Raw genomic sequence first — 15,946 nt, forward strand, 5'->3', positions numbered from 1 at the left:
TAGCAGTGTGATGGTGGTACAAACTAAGTTTCAGGGGGTTACCTTCATATTCATGTTCAGGGTATTCTGTAGTCAATCCTGTATATACCATTCCACGAATATCACCTCTTTCTTATAGTATACTATTTGCTCCCACCAGGTTGTGCTAATCAGACTAAAACACAGACACACACACACACAATTTACTTGTTTTTGTACCCACACATATGTAACATATATGTATTATATACAGAACAGATAAAAGGAATTTCTTTTGGAGGGGAAAAATACTGGGAGCTAAAACAGCCAGATATAGATCAGGACAATTGGAGGTAGCCCCAGATGCAGTGGGAGACACCCCCCCCCTCCCCAGGCCTTTTAAACTACAGTTTTCAAAAGGTCTTAGTTTGACTGGAGACCACACCTTTTTAGTAATTAAGGCTAGGTATAAACTGAACCTAATCAAAAAAAAAAAACAAAAAACAAAACAAAACAAAACAAAAAAAAAACAACAACTAACTAAGTAAATCTGGGAGGGGTTTCTGGGCAAAATTGGTGAATCAGACCAATGACTAATTGGGGCTGGGCCTGGAACTCATTGTTGGCCAGTCTATGAGAATGTGAGTGGTTTTGGTTTAAAATATAGTATTTAAGAAAAAAAAAATCTAGAGAGTAAACCCCAAGCTGTCTTGGGAGAGTTCAGAGCTCCAAAAAGGAAAAAAAAAAAAAAAAAAAGTTGGTAAAGATGTAAAGGACAGAAAACTGAGTTGCACTGAGTCCAAGCACTTGAGGCTAGTTACCAATTGGACAATATTCTATTAGCATATGTTTGGAGAATGACCCGGCCCACCATTACAGTGAATGAAAGGAGACATCTGAGGGTGGTGTAGGACTGGCGGGATCATTCTTTGGTGGTGGAGAGAGAGAAAGGAGGTGTGGAGATTCCTATATCTATTCCTCTGACTTTTGCTTATCCTGACTCCAGCTGATTCTAAGGTATCCAGGGTACTAATGCGGTCATTAAATAAAGATATAATACCCTGTGTGGACAGAGAAAGGGAAGGGAAAAAGGAAAGTGAAAGACCAGAAGGAGAAAAGGACGTAGGGAAGGAAGAGAAGAAAGAAGAGAAGAAGAAAGGAAGGATGGAAGGAAAAGAAGAAAGAAAAAAAAGGAAGAGAGGGAAGAAAGGAGGAAGTTTCCTGACTAGTTCCACTTGGGTTCCTAGTGGGGTAGCTCTACTCACAGAGATTGTTGTTTGTCCTTCATTCTCAAAGAGGACCATACCATAAGGGAGATGATGCTATGGCATGAAAGTGAATTGAATTTAAGTGAGGGAAGACTCTGTATAGAAATAAAGGGAATGTTCCTTAAAATGATAAGCATGTAATAAGGGATAAGCTACAAGTCTTCCCAGTAAGATCAGGGGTGAAGCAAGGATGCCTATTATTACCATTGTTATTCAATATGTTATTAGAAATGTTAGCTATAGTAATAAGAAAAGAAAAAGAAATTGAAGGAATTAGAATAGGCAATAAGGAAACAAAACCATTATTCTTTGCAGATGATAAGATTCCTAGGCAAACAACTAAAAACTAATTGAAATAATTAACAACTTGAGTTGTGTTATAGGATATAAGATATATACATAAACCATCAACATTTCTTTATATGACTAATAAAATCCCACAGAAAGAGGAATTGTATTTAAAATAACTGTAAATAATATAAAATTCTTGGGAGTCAACCTGCCACAACAAACTCAGGAATTATATGAACACAATTATAAAAAGCTTTTCATACAAATAAAATCAGATATAAACAAATAATAGATAAAAAGTCTGTTGTTTGTGGGTAGGTCAAGTCACTATAAAAAAATGAGAATTCTGTTTAAGCTAATTTAATTCGTGACATATCAATCAAACTAACAAAAAATATTTGATAGAACTAGAAAAAAGAAAAACAAAATTCATCTTGACAAACAAAAAGTCAAGAATATCAAAGGCATTATTAAAAAAAAAACACAAAGATAGCCTAGCAAAACCGGATTGACTAAGAAATAGAGTGGTGGATCAATGCAAAATACATAAATAAGACCCAGTGATCAATGATCATAGTAACCTAATATTTAATAAACCCAGATTTCCCAGTTTTGGGGACAAGAACTCACAATTTGATAGAAATTGCTAAGAAAACTGAAAAGCAATAGAACACAAAATAGGAATAGACCAATCTCATGCAATATACCAAGATAAGATCAAAATTGGTACATGATTTTGATATATAACGTGACACCATACATACATTAAAAGAACAAGGAATAGTCCACCTGTCAAGTCTCTGGGGAGTTGAAAAATTGATCAAACAAGAGAGAATATTACAAAATGTAAAACATCATTTTGATTATATTAAATTAAAAACCTTTTGTACAAACAAAACCAATGCAACCAAGATTAGAAGGAAAACAGAAATGTGGAAACAATTTTGACAGTAAATGTCTCTGATAAAAGCCTCATTTCTCAAATATATATAGATTGAATCAAATTTATAAGAACACAGGCCATTCCCCAATTGACAAATGTTCAAAGGATATGAAGAGTCAGTTTTTAGATGAAGAAATCAAAGTTATGTATAGGCATATGAAGAAGTACTCTAAATCACTTTTGATTAGAGAAATACACATTTAAAAAAAAGTCTGAGATAGCATCTCATGCCTACCAGAGTGATTAATGACAAAAAAGCAAAATGATAAATGTTGGAGAGGACGTGGGAAAATTGGGACATAATTGCACTTTTGGAGGAGATGTGAACTGATCCACCATTGTGGAGAGTAATTTGGAATTATGCCTGAAAGGCAACCACATTATGTATTCTCCTTTATCTAGCAATATCACTATGAGGTCTGTATTCTATAGTTTTTTTTTTTTTTTAAAGAAAGAGATCCATACATGTACAAAAATATTTATAGCAGACTCTTTTGTTTTAACAAAATGTTAGAAATTGAGGGCAACTTATCAATTAGGGAGTGGCTGAACAAGCTGTGCTATATGAATATAATAATGCAATGCTATTGCATAATAAGAAATGATGAACAGTCACATTTAAGAAAAACCTGGAAAGACTTATACAAATTGATGCAAAGTGAAATGAGCAGAAGTAGGAAAACATTGTATACAGTATCAATAACATTATGTGATGATCAACTATGAATGACTCAGCTCTTCTCAACAACACATGATCCAAAATAAATACAAAGGGCTCATGAAGGAAAATGATATTCATATACATATAAAACACTGATGTATTCTGAATGCAGATTGAAGCATATTTTTCATTTATGTTTTTTCATGTTTTCTTTCTCTTTTTTCATCTGTTTCTTCTACCACAATTGTGACTTATATGGAAATGTATATGTATAACCTACATCATGCACAAGCACATGTATAACCTACATCAAATTGTCTACCATTTTTGGAAGAGAAGAAGGGAGGGAGAAAAAGTTGGAACTCAAAATCTTGTAAAAATGAATGCTAAAAATTATTTTGACTTATGATTGGGAAAAATACTCCTATATTTAGAGACAAAAAATAGTTGAGGGGTGGGAATAGGTAGCTGCTATGCAGGGTACAATCTAATTCTCACCCCACACAATAATATGTGTATTTCTTTAAGATCAGGGACTAACACTTTTCCTATATGTAATCAAGATTATTTGATATATAGTAATTATTTTTTGTTCAAGAAGGGCCTCTAGGATGTTATCACAATGAAGTAAGGTTAAGTGTGTGTCTGAAAGTGGTCCTGAGTGGTGTGATCCCATAGTTTTAGGGGTAAATGGAAGACTTTAAAATAAGATAGTTGGTACTCTGAACAAATCTTTATTCAATCAGGGTGAAATAATTTTGTGATAAATATTTAACAAATGTTTCGTTTAATAATGAAGGTCAACATTGACTGTTCTAATAACTAACCTCAGTTCTTTTTGTAACTTCTTTAGAGTTGAATTAATGTAAAATCAGGTGTCAACTCTTTTCATTTTTGTTGAAATTCTTGAAGACAAAAAAAATTCATATAGAAAAAAGCAGTCAAAAATAATAGATATTGAGATGATAGAGGAAAAATGTGGCAAAATATGATGGTGATGAGGAGGTACTTTCTCTTTCAAAGGACATGTCTGTACCAGATTTCTCTGGGGATATATGACATCAAGACAATTTTTTTTATTAATACCATTAAATATTTTTATTTCTTTTATAGTAAATGTCAATATAAACCACATAGATAAAAGTTTTGGGAGTATTTTTTCAACAATTTTTAAGACTGAGACCAAAAATTTTGAAAGCTATCAGTTAGGGGAGCTAGTTAGGGCAGTAGATTGCTAGTTCTGAAATCAGGAGAACCTGAGTTTAAATGTGGCCTCCGACACTTAACTACTTCCTAGCTGTGTGACCCTGGGCAAGTCATTTAATTGCAATTGTCTCACCAAAAAATAAATGAAAGAAAGAAAGCTACCAGTCTATTACCGTTAGCATTTTAAATAATTTAACTTGTTTCTTTCATTTATTTGTGATATAAAGGACCTATAGATTAGCCCTAGAAGAAGCGACTTCTTCTTTGATTTTCCACTGATTTTCTTCATTAAGAGTAGCTAAAAATCTTCAGATATTTAACTATAAAATTTATTCATTTTATTCCTTTGAATTCTTTAAAAAATTTTTTCCCAGAGTAAAATTCCATGTTAATATTAAGATAATTAAAATTGCTACATCTGTAAATATTACCTATGCAAATAGGTCCCATATTTCACTAATATTGTACCAGATATTTTATTAGGCAATATTTTCAGTACAAAGCATAACTGACTACATATAAGAAAGAATGCTATATAATAAAATAATGCTATATAAGTAAGATTGATTTATAGCTATTCATTCTAACATTTGCAAATTCAATTCTTTAGTCATTTAATTTTTAAAATCATTTTTGTATTGTTATTAATACATAATTACAGGTAGTTTTTTTTTGGATTTTAATACTGAGCAATTATGAAAGATTCCAGTTATGTTGAAAAAAAAAGAGGAAATACTAGTGTTTTTTGGAAAATACATACTTGAAAAGTTAGTTTCAAGTGAAGTGAGCAAAACCAGGAGAACACTGTACACAATAACAACATTGAAAGGGTTATCAACTGTGAAAAACTGAGCTACTTTGATTCAAACAATGATCCAATAAAATTCTGAGGGAACCATAATGAAAATTATTCGCTGCCAGAGATAAAACAGATAAATTTGGAATATAGATTGAAACATATTTATTCTATTTTCTTTTTTTTTCTATATGTATATTTATTTTGCAACATAGTATTAATTTTTTATATATATATAATTGGGAAGTACTTAACAAAATAAACATATTTTAGAAAGAAAAAAGCTAGTTTTTTTTGAAGTTAGGAAGGGACCCCAAAAGGTTGGGAGTCACAGACAGATGTCACAAGGTGTCTCAAAAGAATTTGCAGGAGCAGGTAGGTGGTGTAGTGCATAGAGCACCAGCCTTAAAGTCAGGAGGATCTGAGTTCAAATCTGCCTCAGACACTTAACATTTCCTAGCTCTGTGACCCTGGATAAATCACTTCACCCCAATTGCCTCAGCAAAAGAAAAAAAAAAAGGAGAATTTGTGAATTTGAACCCATCCCCAAATCAAGGGGCAAAATTTATTGTAATTGTTAACACCACTGGAGTGGTCTAAATTCCAAAAGAATTTAGCAAAGAAACACATTTATCTAGTTCTTCAAGTTATTGATATGCTAATTTTATGACCCAGAGGTAGGATCAAGGAGTATACTGTCTCTGAAATTTGGTTATCACTGACCAAAAGACCATAATGCTTACTGACAGATTGTTAGAATAATAGTATTCTTAGGTTGGGAGTGGGGAACCTCAGAATCAGAGATTACAAAGCCAGAAGATTTAGAATTACTTACTTATCGTTGGAATAGAAGCACTCTAAGGTCAGGGGACCTTAAAATTATTGCTGTCTCCCCTAGAATCTATATTACATAAGTTTGATTGCTGTATTTTGCTATTTGGGAGATTTGGAGACCTCTAGTGGATTAATTTATAGAATGATGAAAAAATGTGAGCTGAAAACAATCTTGGAGTCTATATTTATTAAGAGAATAGTAGAAAAGAATAATGAATATAACCTTTCCACTTCAATAACAGCCAAAAAAAAAAAAAAAAAAAAAAAAAAAAAGGGTCTGTCGTACCTTCTCATATGGCGGTATGTGGAATTAACTGAATGAAGACCTCTCATGGGAATATAGCCTTAAACTATACCTTAATTGTGACCTGAGACTTTATAATAACAAGTAGAGCTATAGCAAAAAAGTTGGTGTTTCATTGTCTTGAATGAACATTCCCCTCCTATTTCCCACCACCTCTTATTTAGCATTAAAGTACTTCTTTTAAAGGTGATTATGGCTTTGATACTTTTATCCCAGAATATCTGCTTATATAGTAGTTTTCTAAGGAAATTTAAATTAAGAGTTTATTATTATTGATTTGTATTCCTTTGTTTCTGGGATAGATTTCCAGGTGTAGAGTATAAGCCTAGATACCTCCAAACAGTGGGAGAAAAGATCAAGGAGAGGAGCCTTCTGTTTTCTTTAATCTGATGTTTTGCAGTTTATACTTGACACTCCTTTTAAAACTAACAAACACCTTCTCAGATTGGAGATGCCCTTTCACACAAGATCATAATAAATACCTTTTTGCTTTTTCTTACTCTGAAAGTCTCTGATTGTTTTTGTGGGGAACACTGTCCCACATAGTAGATATTACATATGTGTCTGCATTGTATGGATATATCTCAGTAGAATGTAAGCTTCTTGAGATTGGCATTTAATCTCTATCTGCCTTAGTTTCCTCATGTATAAAATGGGGATAATAATAGCATTGCCCTCCCATAATTGTTGTGAGGATCAAATATGATACAAATTTTTATTTTTGAATTTAATTTTTCTTCAATTACATGTAAAAATAATTGTTAACATTTGTTTTTAAAACTTTGAGTGTCTTCTTTCCTCCATATCTACCATACCTTTATTGAGAAGGCACATGTGAAGTAATTTAAAACATTTCCATAAAAGTCATGTTATGGAAGAAAAATAAATTCCTTCCCCTCCCCCCCAAAAATCTCAAGTGACGTAAAGTAAAGAAAAAAAAAGAAAAAAAGGTGTGCTTCAGTCTATATTCAGACACAATTAGTTCTTTCTCTGGGTATGCATAGCATTTCTCATCATAAGTCCTTTCATGTTGCCTTGAATCATTATAGCTGAGGACAGCAAAATCATTTTTGCTGTTGCCTTTTATACAGTACATTTCCCTTTTGAGTTCATGAACGTTTTTCCATTTTTTTTTTCTGAGAGCATCCTACTCATAATTTTTTATAATACAATAGTATTCCATCATAATGTACTGTAATTTATTCAGCCATTCTTCAATTGCATGGGTATCTCCTCAGTTTTGAATTCTTTGCCCCCCCCCCAAAAGAGCTTCTATAAATATTTTTGTACATATAAGTCCCTTTCCTATTTTATCCCTTTTGGAATACATGCCTATAAGGTTTTTTTTTAGCCTTTTGAGCATAGTTCCAAATTGCTCTCCGGAATGGTTGAATCAGTTCACAATTCCATCAACAATGCATTGATGTTTCATTTTCTCCATATTTTCTCCAACATTTCTTATTGTCTTTTTCTGGCCATCAGACAATTTAATAGGTTGAAGTAGTATTTCAGAACTGTTTTAATTTGCATTTTTCTAACCAATAGTGAGTCAGAGTGGGTTTTTTTTTTAATATGGCTATAAATAGCTTTAATTATTTCTTTTTTAAAAAAATAATAACTTTATATTTTCAAAATATATGCAGATAGTTTTCAACATTGTTTTTCAAATTTTTTCTCCCTGTTTTCCCTCACCCCCTTCCCTAAACAGCAAGTAATCCAATATATGTTAAACGTGCAATTCTTCTATACATATTTCCACAGTTATTATATTGCACAAAAAAATCTGTTCTAAAGTGAAAAAAAAAAGAAAAAGAAAACAAAAAACATAGCTTTGATCATTTCATCTAAAGTTGTTCATATCTTTTGATCATTTATTATTGGGGGAATGGCTCTTATTTTTTATGAATTTCACTAAATTCTCTATATGTTTTAAAAATGAAGACTTTATCAGAGAAACTTGCTTCAAAATTATTTTCAAAATTACCATTACTAAGTGTATTTCCCCCTTCCCAGCCTCACTTATTCTATTTTCTCTCTACTTTTGTTCTGCCCCTCCTCAAAAATGTTTTGCTTTACACTACTCCCTCCCTCAATCTGCCCTCTCTTCTACGGTCCTCTCATATTCTCTTCTCCTTCAAGGTAATGTAGATTTCTATACCCAATGAGTGTGTTATTCCTTCTTTGAGCCAATTCTGACGAGAGTAGCACTTTGTAAATCTTAAAGCACTATATAATTGCCAGCAATATGGCAGTAAAATCTGGCTATTCAGTACTAAAGAAAATACAATTCATTATAACTTAATGGACTTGGAATCAAGAGCTGAGGTGTAGTCCTGGATCGGTTATAAACTACTTCTTTGATCTTAAATACATCATGCCCCTCTTTGGATCTCAGTTTCCTTATCAGTAAAATGAAGGGGTGGACAATGTAGTCCCAAGGTGCCTTCTGACTTTATCTTCCTCTGATTCTGGAAAACCATATAAATAAAAATAATGACCATTTAAATGAAAAAAAAACTAAAACCTATCTTTTTCCTAGTACCAATGATTTCTTTTTTGTCCTTTCCCAGAGAAGTCATCTGTTCCATTCTCCTTTCTTCATAGAGCCAGAAGAAAGATGAGCATATTCTTTGTTCCTCAATATTCCTCCAAATCAGAGGTTTTTTAGACTTATTTTGTACCTAGAGTCTACTGTTTGGCAGTCTGTGAAGCGTGTGTACTTCTCAGAATAATGTTTTAGGTACATAAAATAATTTTTAAAAAGCTATGAGCTCACAAAGAAACCCAATTCTATTGAAATATAACCATTAAAACAAAACAAAAAAAAAAAACATTGACCATAGTTTAAGAATTCCTGCTTTTAAAAATTGTTTAAATCCTTTAGAAGTCTATCTTAATCCATTTACATAGCTTTCTACTCATCTTTATCAACACTGCCTTCTGTCATTATAGGTAGTCTCCCATTTTTCTCAAATATGCTGGCCTGCAGTCTTCCTTTTTACCTCAACTGCTGCCATCACATATATTGGTTTCAACATAATTTTTTTTAAAAAGGCTCACATTTATATTCCATTTGAGACTTAAAAGCCTGTTTTTCAACTCATTCTGTTGTTCTTTCTATTAAAGCTTTACTCACTGATTTATTGATACTTTTTTTATCATCCTTTTAGCATAGTATCTCCACCTTTACAGCATATCATCCATTCACTAGCACACCATACCATAGTCGTAATCACTTGAACTGATCTTGCACTATTAAACTTATGCTTTAAAAAAAAATCCTATCCTGACTTTCCTAATTCAATATTTATTACATAATTGCCAGAAAATTGCCAGTAAATGTTTTTTGAATCAATGAGTAGAAAATACAAAATGTGAGAAAATAAATGTTAAAAAAGAAAATCAAATGAGGCAAGTAATGTTTCTAGCTAGAAGGAGTGGAAGACTGGACGGAAATAAATGAGCAGATACTGAGAAGCCAAAATATAGCAAGATAATTTTGACAATGGCTCTTAACCTATGTGATTTTCCTTAGTGAAATTTGTCTTTCAGTTTATGCCTGTTCATGTTCCCAATGATGAAGAAAAAAGCGATCCTGTTCTTTTTGCCAATCATGTCCGGAACATTATGGCAAAGTAAGTGTCCATGCAAGGCTTGGGGACATAAAGAGAAAGTAGATAGAGAGATATACACTATATACATATAGAGAGATATACATACATGTATATACATATTCACACCCACATACCCTAGCCACCCACACCCACCCACCCATATATAGAACAACATTCATACATATATCTATATATAGTATTTTTCTCAGATGGTCCCTTATGCTTCATAATCCTTATAAAGTAGATTAAAATAAGTCATTCTACATTTCCCTTGCATGTTCATTAGTCTTTGTCATACCTTTCAGTGTCCCAAGAATAATAACTGACTATATCATCAGGAGCCTATAAAATTTCAATAATAGTTCTATAGGGTCAGGGATATGTTGATAACTGTTTAACAACTAACTCTACAGGGAAAAAAAAAAAGCATGCAGGATACATTTTTAAGTTTAATCTACATTATTTACATTTTGTCTGTCACTTTCTTAAGTCTAGACCAGTGGTCCTCAAACTTTTTTGAATAGGGGACCAGTTCACTGTCCCTCAGACTGTTGGAGGGCTGGACTATAGTAAAAACAAAACCTCACACTCTGTTTCCGCCCCTCAGCCCATTTGCCATAACCTGGTGGGCTGCATCTGGCCCTCAGGCTGTAGTTTGAGAACCCCTGGTCTAGATAATCAATAAAACAATAAATCAAGCTCTAATTCTAGCATTTGCTAATTTCTGAGATATAAATGCTCACACCAAAAATGTAATAATTGTAATTTGCTGTATTACACCACTTGCATGGGGTGGACATCAAGTGAGCCATTTTTCAAGATAATGTATTCTGTGATCATTTGAGACTAATGTTTTTAGATGATCTGAAAGCATATTCATTTTATTTTAGGAAGTCTAGGATAGATGTTACATTGGTTTGAACTATAGAACCAAAGAGAAACATCCATAAATTCAGCAAATGGAAATGATAATCATTGAACAAATGTATCCTTTCAGTTAAAAAAGAGAATAATAGCTAACATTTAAAAGGGGCTTTAAGAGTTGCAAAGCACTTTGTTTATTATTTCACTATATCCCATTTCATAGCCTAAAATGTCCACTGGAATAATTTCAGTTCTGCTCATTCAATCAAGAGCAGAATTATTTGGATACTATGTTACATAAAGAAGAAAATCCCACGTTGCACTCTATGTTATCTCATTTGATTTCACAACACCCCTGTTTAAGTAGGTACTATAATTGTCACCTTTTTACACATAAAGAAAAGACTGAGAGAAGTTAAGTGACCTGATGAGAACCAGTCAGTACTTGTCTAAAGCAGCATTTTAGTTGGTCTTCCTAATAAGTCTGACATCAACTATTGTACCATATAGCTTCCTTCATAAGAAGAAAAAAAATGAGAAAAAACTTTTGCATAAATATCTTTGATAAAAGCTTGCTATCCAGATATAAAGGTAATTTAAACAATTATATAAGGCCAACAACTAATAGGAAAGTAATAAAAAAATAAAAATAAAAACCAGACAGTTTTCAGAGAAGGAATGGAAACTTCCAACAAGTCAAATTAAAAAAAAAAATTGCAAATTTCTAATAGAAAAAATTCAAATTATAAACACTCAGTGGATCTCTTTCACATCCTTCTAACTAGCAAAGATAGTAAAAAGATGGTAAAAGTCAATGTTGGAGGGGCTGCAGGAAGCCTGATACACTAACTTATGTTTAGTGGAACAGTTTAGTAGCACAACCAGTGGAAAACTTTGAGTTTTCCTAAAATTCCCAGATTTGGATTAATTGCAAAATTTAATCTTGGTCTCAGAGAAAAGATAATGAACCATTTAACTCTTCCCACTCTTGATAGATGGATTATGAATATAGAATATGGCCACCAGTCAGATAAGGTCCTTTGGTCAATTAGTTTTGCTTAATGTTTTCTGTATTACAAAAAAGTTCATTGGTAATTAGTAATTGTGGATATAAACAGTAAGTATTGTGTAAAAAAATGCATCAATAAAGCAAAAAAATAAATAAATGTAGGTATTACAAGATAAAGAAAAAAAAGCAAGAAAATAATGGGGAGGGAATATTTTTGTGTCTAGCTGAAGCCATAACTCACCAATCTCTAGATAATAAAAATATTATTTTGGCTGGAGAATAGAGTGGAGGAAGATTGTATAAATATTTGGCAAATATTTCTCATAGTAGTTTTGTTAACTAGTATATGTATATAGTTATACTTTAAAAAACCATCATCTTCTATCTTAGTTTCATGCTTCAAAACATTTTTTCATGAGTTTTTTCTTTTGTCTCTTCATACTAACTTTATGCTCAGAACTAAAGAAAAAAATTAGTTAGAATCTACATTAAATGGATATATTTAAAAATTATTAATAAAATGATTTTTTTCACATGTTTGCAATAAAAATATAGAGGCTCATGCCGTATACTTTTTTTCTATCCACATTTTATAAGTAGGTTTTTTTTCCCTTTTATTTCAATTTATTATGCTTTCTCTAGAACACCTGTTTGTAAATGTTTTCATGCTCTTTGAATTTTAAAATAATTTTTATTAAGTATTATAAATTTGGTATCAAACATCAATGCAACTAATTTAACTTGCTTAGCATCTTTTTTTTAACTTTTAAATTAATTGATTACATTATAAGAGGCAGTGTGACATGATGTTAGAATATGAAGGTTAGAGTATGAATGCTCTTAGTTTAAGTCCTGATTCAAATATATTGGCTATGATCCTGGTCTTCAAAATAATCCTCCCAAATAGGAAGGGCAGATAACATTATTCCTATTTTACAGATGAGCAACTTAACATCCTCAGGGATAAAATGGCTTTTCCAGTCATTCTGCTGAATAGCACTAGAGTTGTGATGGGAATAACTCACACCCCTTGATTTCCAGTTTTGTGTTTCAATCATTTGTGCTTTAAAAAAATAAATAAAATAAAATAAATACCCACTCAGTTGCATAGACAACAATCATGTAGAAAATAAATAAATAAATAAAAAGAAGTTCAATGATTAAGTAGTTAAAATTGGGCTCTTTAGCAGGGGAAAAAACCAGAGCTATAATTATAAATAATAATAAGTAGTGTTGAACCTGATCAGTTCAAGTTTAGTAAAAAGTAAAAATCATCATTTGAAAATCAATGTTTTAATTTGTTTTTAGTGCTCTGGAAGTACCTGTTACTGACCATACTTATGAAGATTGCAGATTGATGATTTCAGCTGGACAACTGACATTACCTATGGAAGCTGGTTTGGTGGAATTTACTAAAATTAGTCAGAAATTGAAGTAAGTACATATTGAGTTTTCATCATACATGTTTCTATTAAAGTTCTATTAAAATTCTAAAGAGTTCTCTTTCAGTTATTCAATTTTCCTATTTGGAGTTCCAAAGCTGACTTATGTTGGCCTATTGAAGCCAAGTCTATATATCTTCTACTTTTTCTCCAGTAATTAGCCTTGTGAGCAATCTAAAAATAGTAGGTCTGCATAAGCACAATCCCATTGTTAGTATTAGAAATAATTTCTTGGCATATGTAAATATTTTTGATGATGGATCATGTGCTGGAGAGTGCATTAAGATGATGGAATAGTCCTACAGAACTTGCTGATTTATTTTAACATTAAGTGATTCATGATAATCAGAGACTTTATAGGATCATTCAGCCTTATTGCATCATTTCAATAATGTTTGATTCTTCATGATTCCCTTTGGGTTTTTCTTGACAGATATTGGAATAGTTAGTTATTTCTTTCTTCAGCTCATTTAAAGATGAGGAAACTGAACCACCCAGGGGTTAAATGACTTATCCATAGTCATAGCTATTAAGTGTCTAAGACCAGAGTTGAACTCAGGAAGATAAGTCGTTGGACTCCAAGTCCAACACTCTATTCATTGTACCATATAGCTACTCATTAATCAGTCTAGTACCTCATATTCCAGATGAAAATACAGTTTGCATATAAGCAGTTTGTATAAGGTCATCCTGTGAGTCAATGAACTCAAGTCTGCTGATTCATAGATTCTTTTAATATACTTACCATAAAACATTTTTGTAACAGGCCCAAAGATAATTGATTTCTTTGAGTCTTGTTGTCCGAAAGAAGATGAGAGACATGTGAGTGAAAACACCTCTTTAGGGTATTGAGTTGAAGTCTAAGTCTTGTAGAGTTTCAAACTGAACCATTTAGTTTGAGGGACATAATTACTGGGTCCTCACTTTCTTATAATTTATATTGTATGTAAAGGTTGTAATTTGTTCATTTGTTTCAATCATTTCAGATTTTTTGTAACTACATTTGTTTTTCTTTTGTTTGTTTTGTTTGTATGTGTGTGTGTGTGTGTGTGTGTGTGTGTGTGTGTATATATATATATATATATAATATAGCCATATATATTATATATATGTGTGTATATATAATCATATATGTATATATATATATACATATATATATATGAGTCCTTCTGACTTCAGGCCTGGCACTCTACCCACTGTGCTGCCTTGGATTTCCAGTCTCCTGAAAAAAACAGAGCAAAATAAAAACTGAGTTGAATTTCCAAAACTATAATTGGTTATAATATCAGAGTTCAATATTAGGATATAACATATTGATATTACAGCAGACATTGATATTTTTCCCATATGAGAAATAAAATAATTTGATTATTATTTTTACATTGATATACATAATGTTTCTGTAGCTTTAGAAAGTTCAGATAGAGAAATCTGATATAGAAGAAATATTTTAGTTCACTTTTTTATTCCTTCAAGGCAAAATTAGGGTTTGTTATATAATGTACAGTATGCTTGCTACTATTTTATTCTAATTTTTATTAATTTTAATATTGAAATATTTATCCCCAACATTAGGAAACTAAATAGTGTCTAATAGACTTGTTCATTCTCAGGTTTTACTCTGCCAAGTGACATTTTATTTATGGGAGCTCTATATCCTTAAATAAATTGTAAGTTCTTGGAAGACAGGGACTACATCTTAATCTGATTTTTGTGCATTTTCTATATGCATACTTCTCATCTGCCCTGGGAATGACAGCAAAAAATAGCATTAATTTACTAAACAGTTGATATATGGATTTAGTTTTGTTTACTTCATATTATCTCTTACCACATGAACTGATTCATCTCCATTATTTTTCTTTTTTCAAAATACTAGTGAAAAGGATAGTTATTACAGTAATATCTTTATATAAATTAAAATCATTATATTTCAATTCAACCTTTTAAAAATATTATATGTAATCTGTATGTGTGTTGTATTTTTATACTGAATATATCTAAAGACTTTCTGACTACTCTTTGATTATTTTAATTTTTCCCCTAAATTATTTTTATACCTGATATTATTTAGATTAGATTGGGAAAGTATTCGTAAACATTTGGATGAATATGCTGCTATTGCAACTGCTTCAAAAGGAGGAAGAATTGGAATTGATGAATTTGCAGAGTATTTAAAACTGCCCATTTCAGATGTACTGAGACAGCTTTTTGCACTCTTTGACAGGGTATGTTTAATTTTTTTTTTCTAAAAAAAATTAATAATTTTTATTTTCTTTAAAAATGCATTATTGATATTCTTTGTTTTTCACATTACTGTCAGTATTTTCTACTCCGTTTCCACCTTTAAACTCTGTTTTATCAAAGAAAATCAGTTTGGTATAGCCGCTGTGACTGACAGCACTTCTTTCTGTGCAAGTTTTCTGGATCCAATATTTGATGATATTTGTATAATCTGAATTTTGTTATTTTTTTAGAATTGTTTTTATGGCAAACATTTTTTCTTTGTAATTTTCTAAACTTTAGAAACAAAATGTTACTGAAACTTTTTAGGCTAATATATAATATATAGGCTATAAATCATAAGGCTTGGCAAACAATTAAAAATGTTTAATATTAGGCAAAGTTTATGAAACTGCAATGTATTTGTTAGAATTGTTTGTTTAAAATATCAAATTATTCAGAACAGTGTTAAATCATTTAAAAAAGGAAATATATCAATATAGATTTGGAGAAGAAAGTCTCCTTTTAGTATA

At 31.4% G+C, this 15,946-nt stretch overlaps 1 protein-coding gene across 1 annotated transcript in view; it reads left to right on the top strand.

The window, feature by feature from the left end:
• LPCAT2 (lysophosphatidylcholine acyltransferase 2) overlaps positions 1–15,946 on the top strand; it is a 74,255-nt gene that overhangs the window by 25,152 nt on the left and 33,157 nt on the right. The window contains exons 9-11 of the mRNA XM_074293439.1: positions 9,814–9,896; positions 13,057–13,182; positions 15,265–15,418. Of these exons, the coding sequence (XP_074149540.1) occupies positions 9,814–9,896; positions 13,057–13,182; positions 15,265–15,418 (363 nt within the window). The remainder of the gene's footprint in view (positions 1–9,813; positions 9,897–13,056; positions 13,183–15,264; positions 15,419–15,946) is intronic.

Source organism: Sminthopsis crassicaudata, chromosome 2 (genome assembly GCF_048593235.1).
Source record: "Sminthopsis crassicaudata isolate SCR6 chromosome 2, ASM4859323v1, whole genome shotgun sequence".
NCBI lineage: Eukaryota > Metazoa > Chordata > Mammalia > Dasyuromorphia > Dasyuridae > Sminthopsis > Sminthopsis crassicaudata.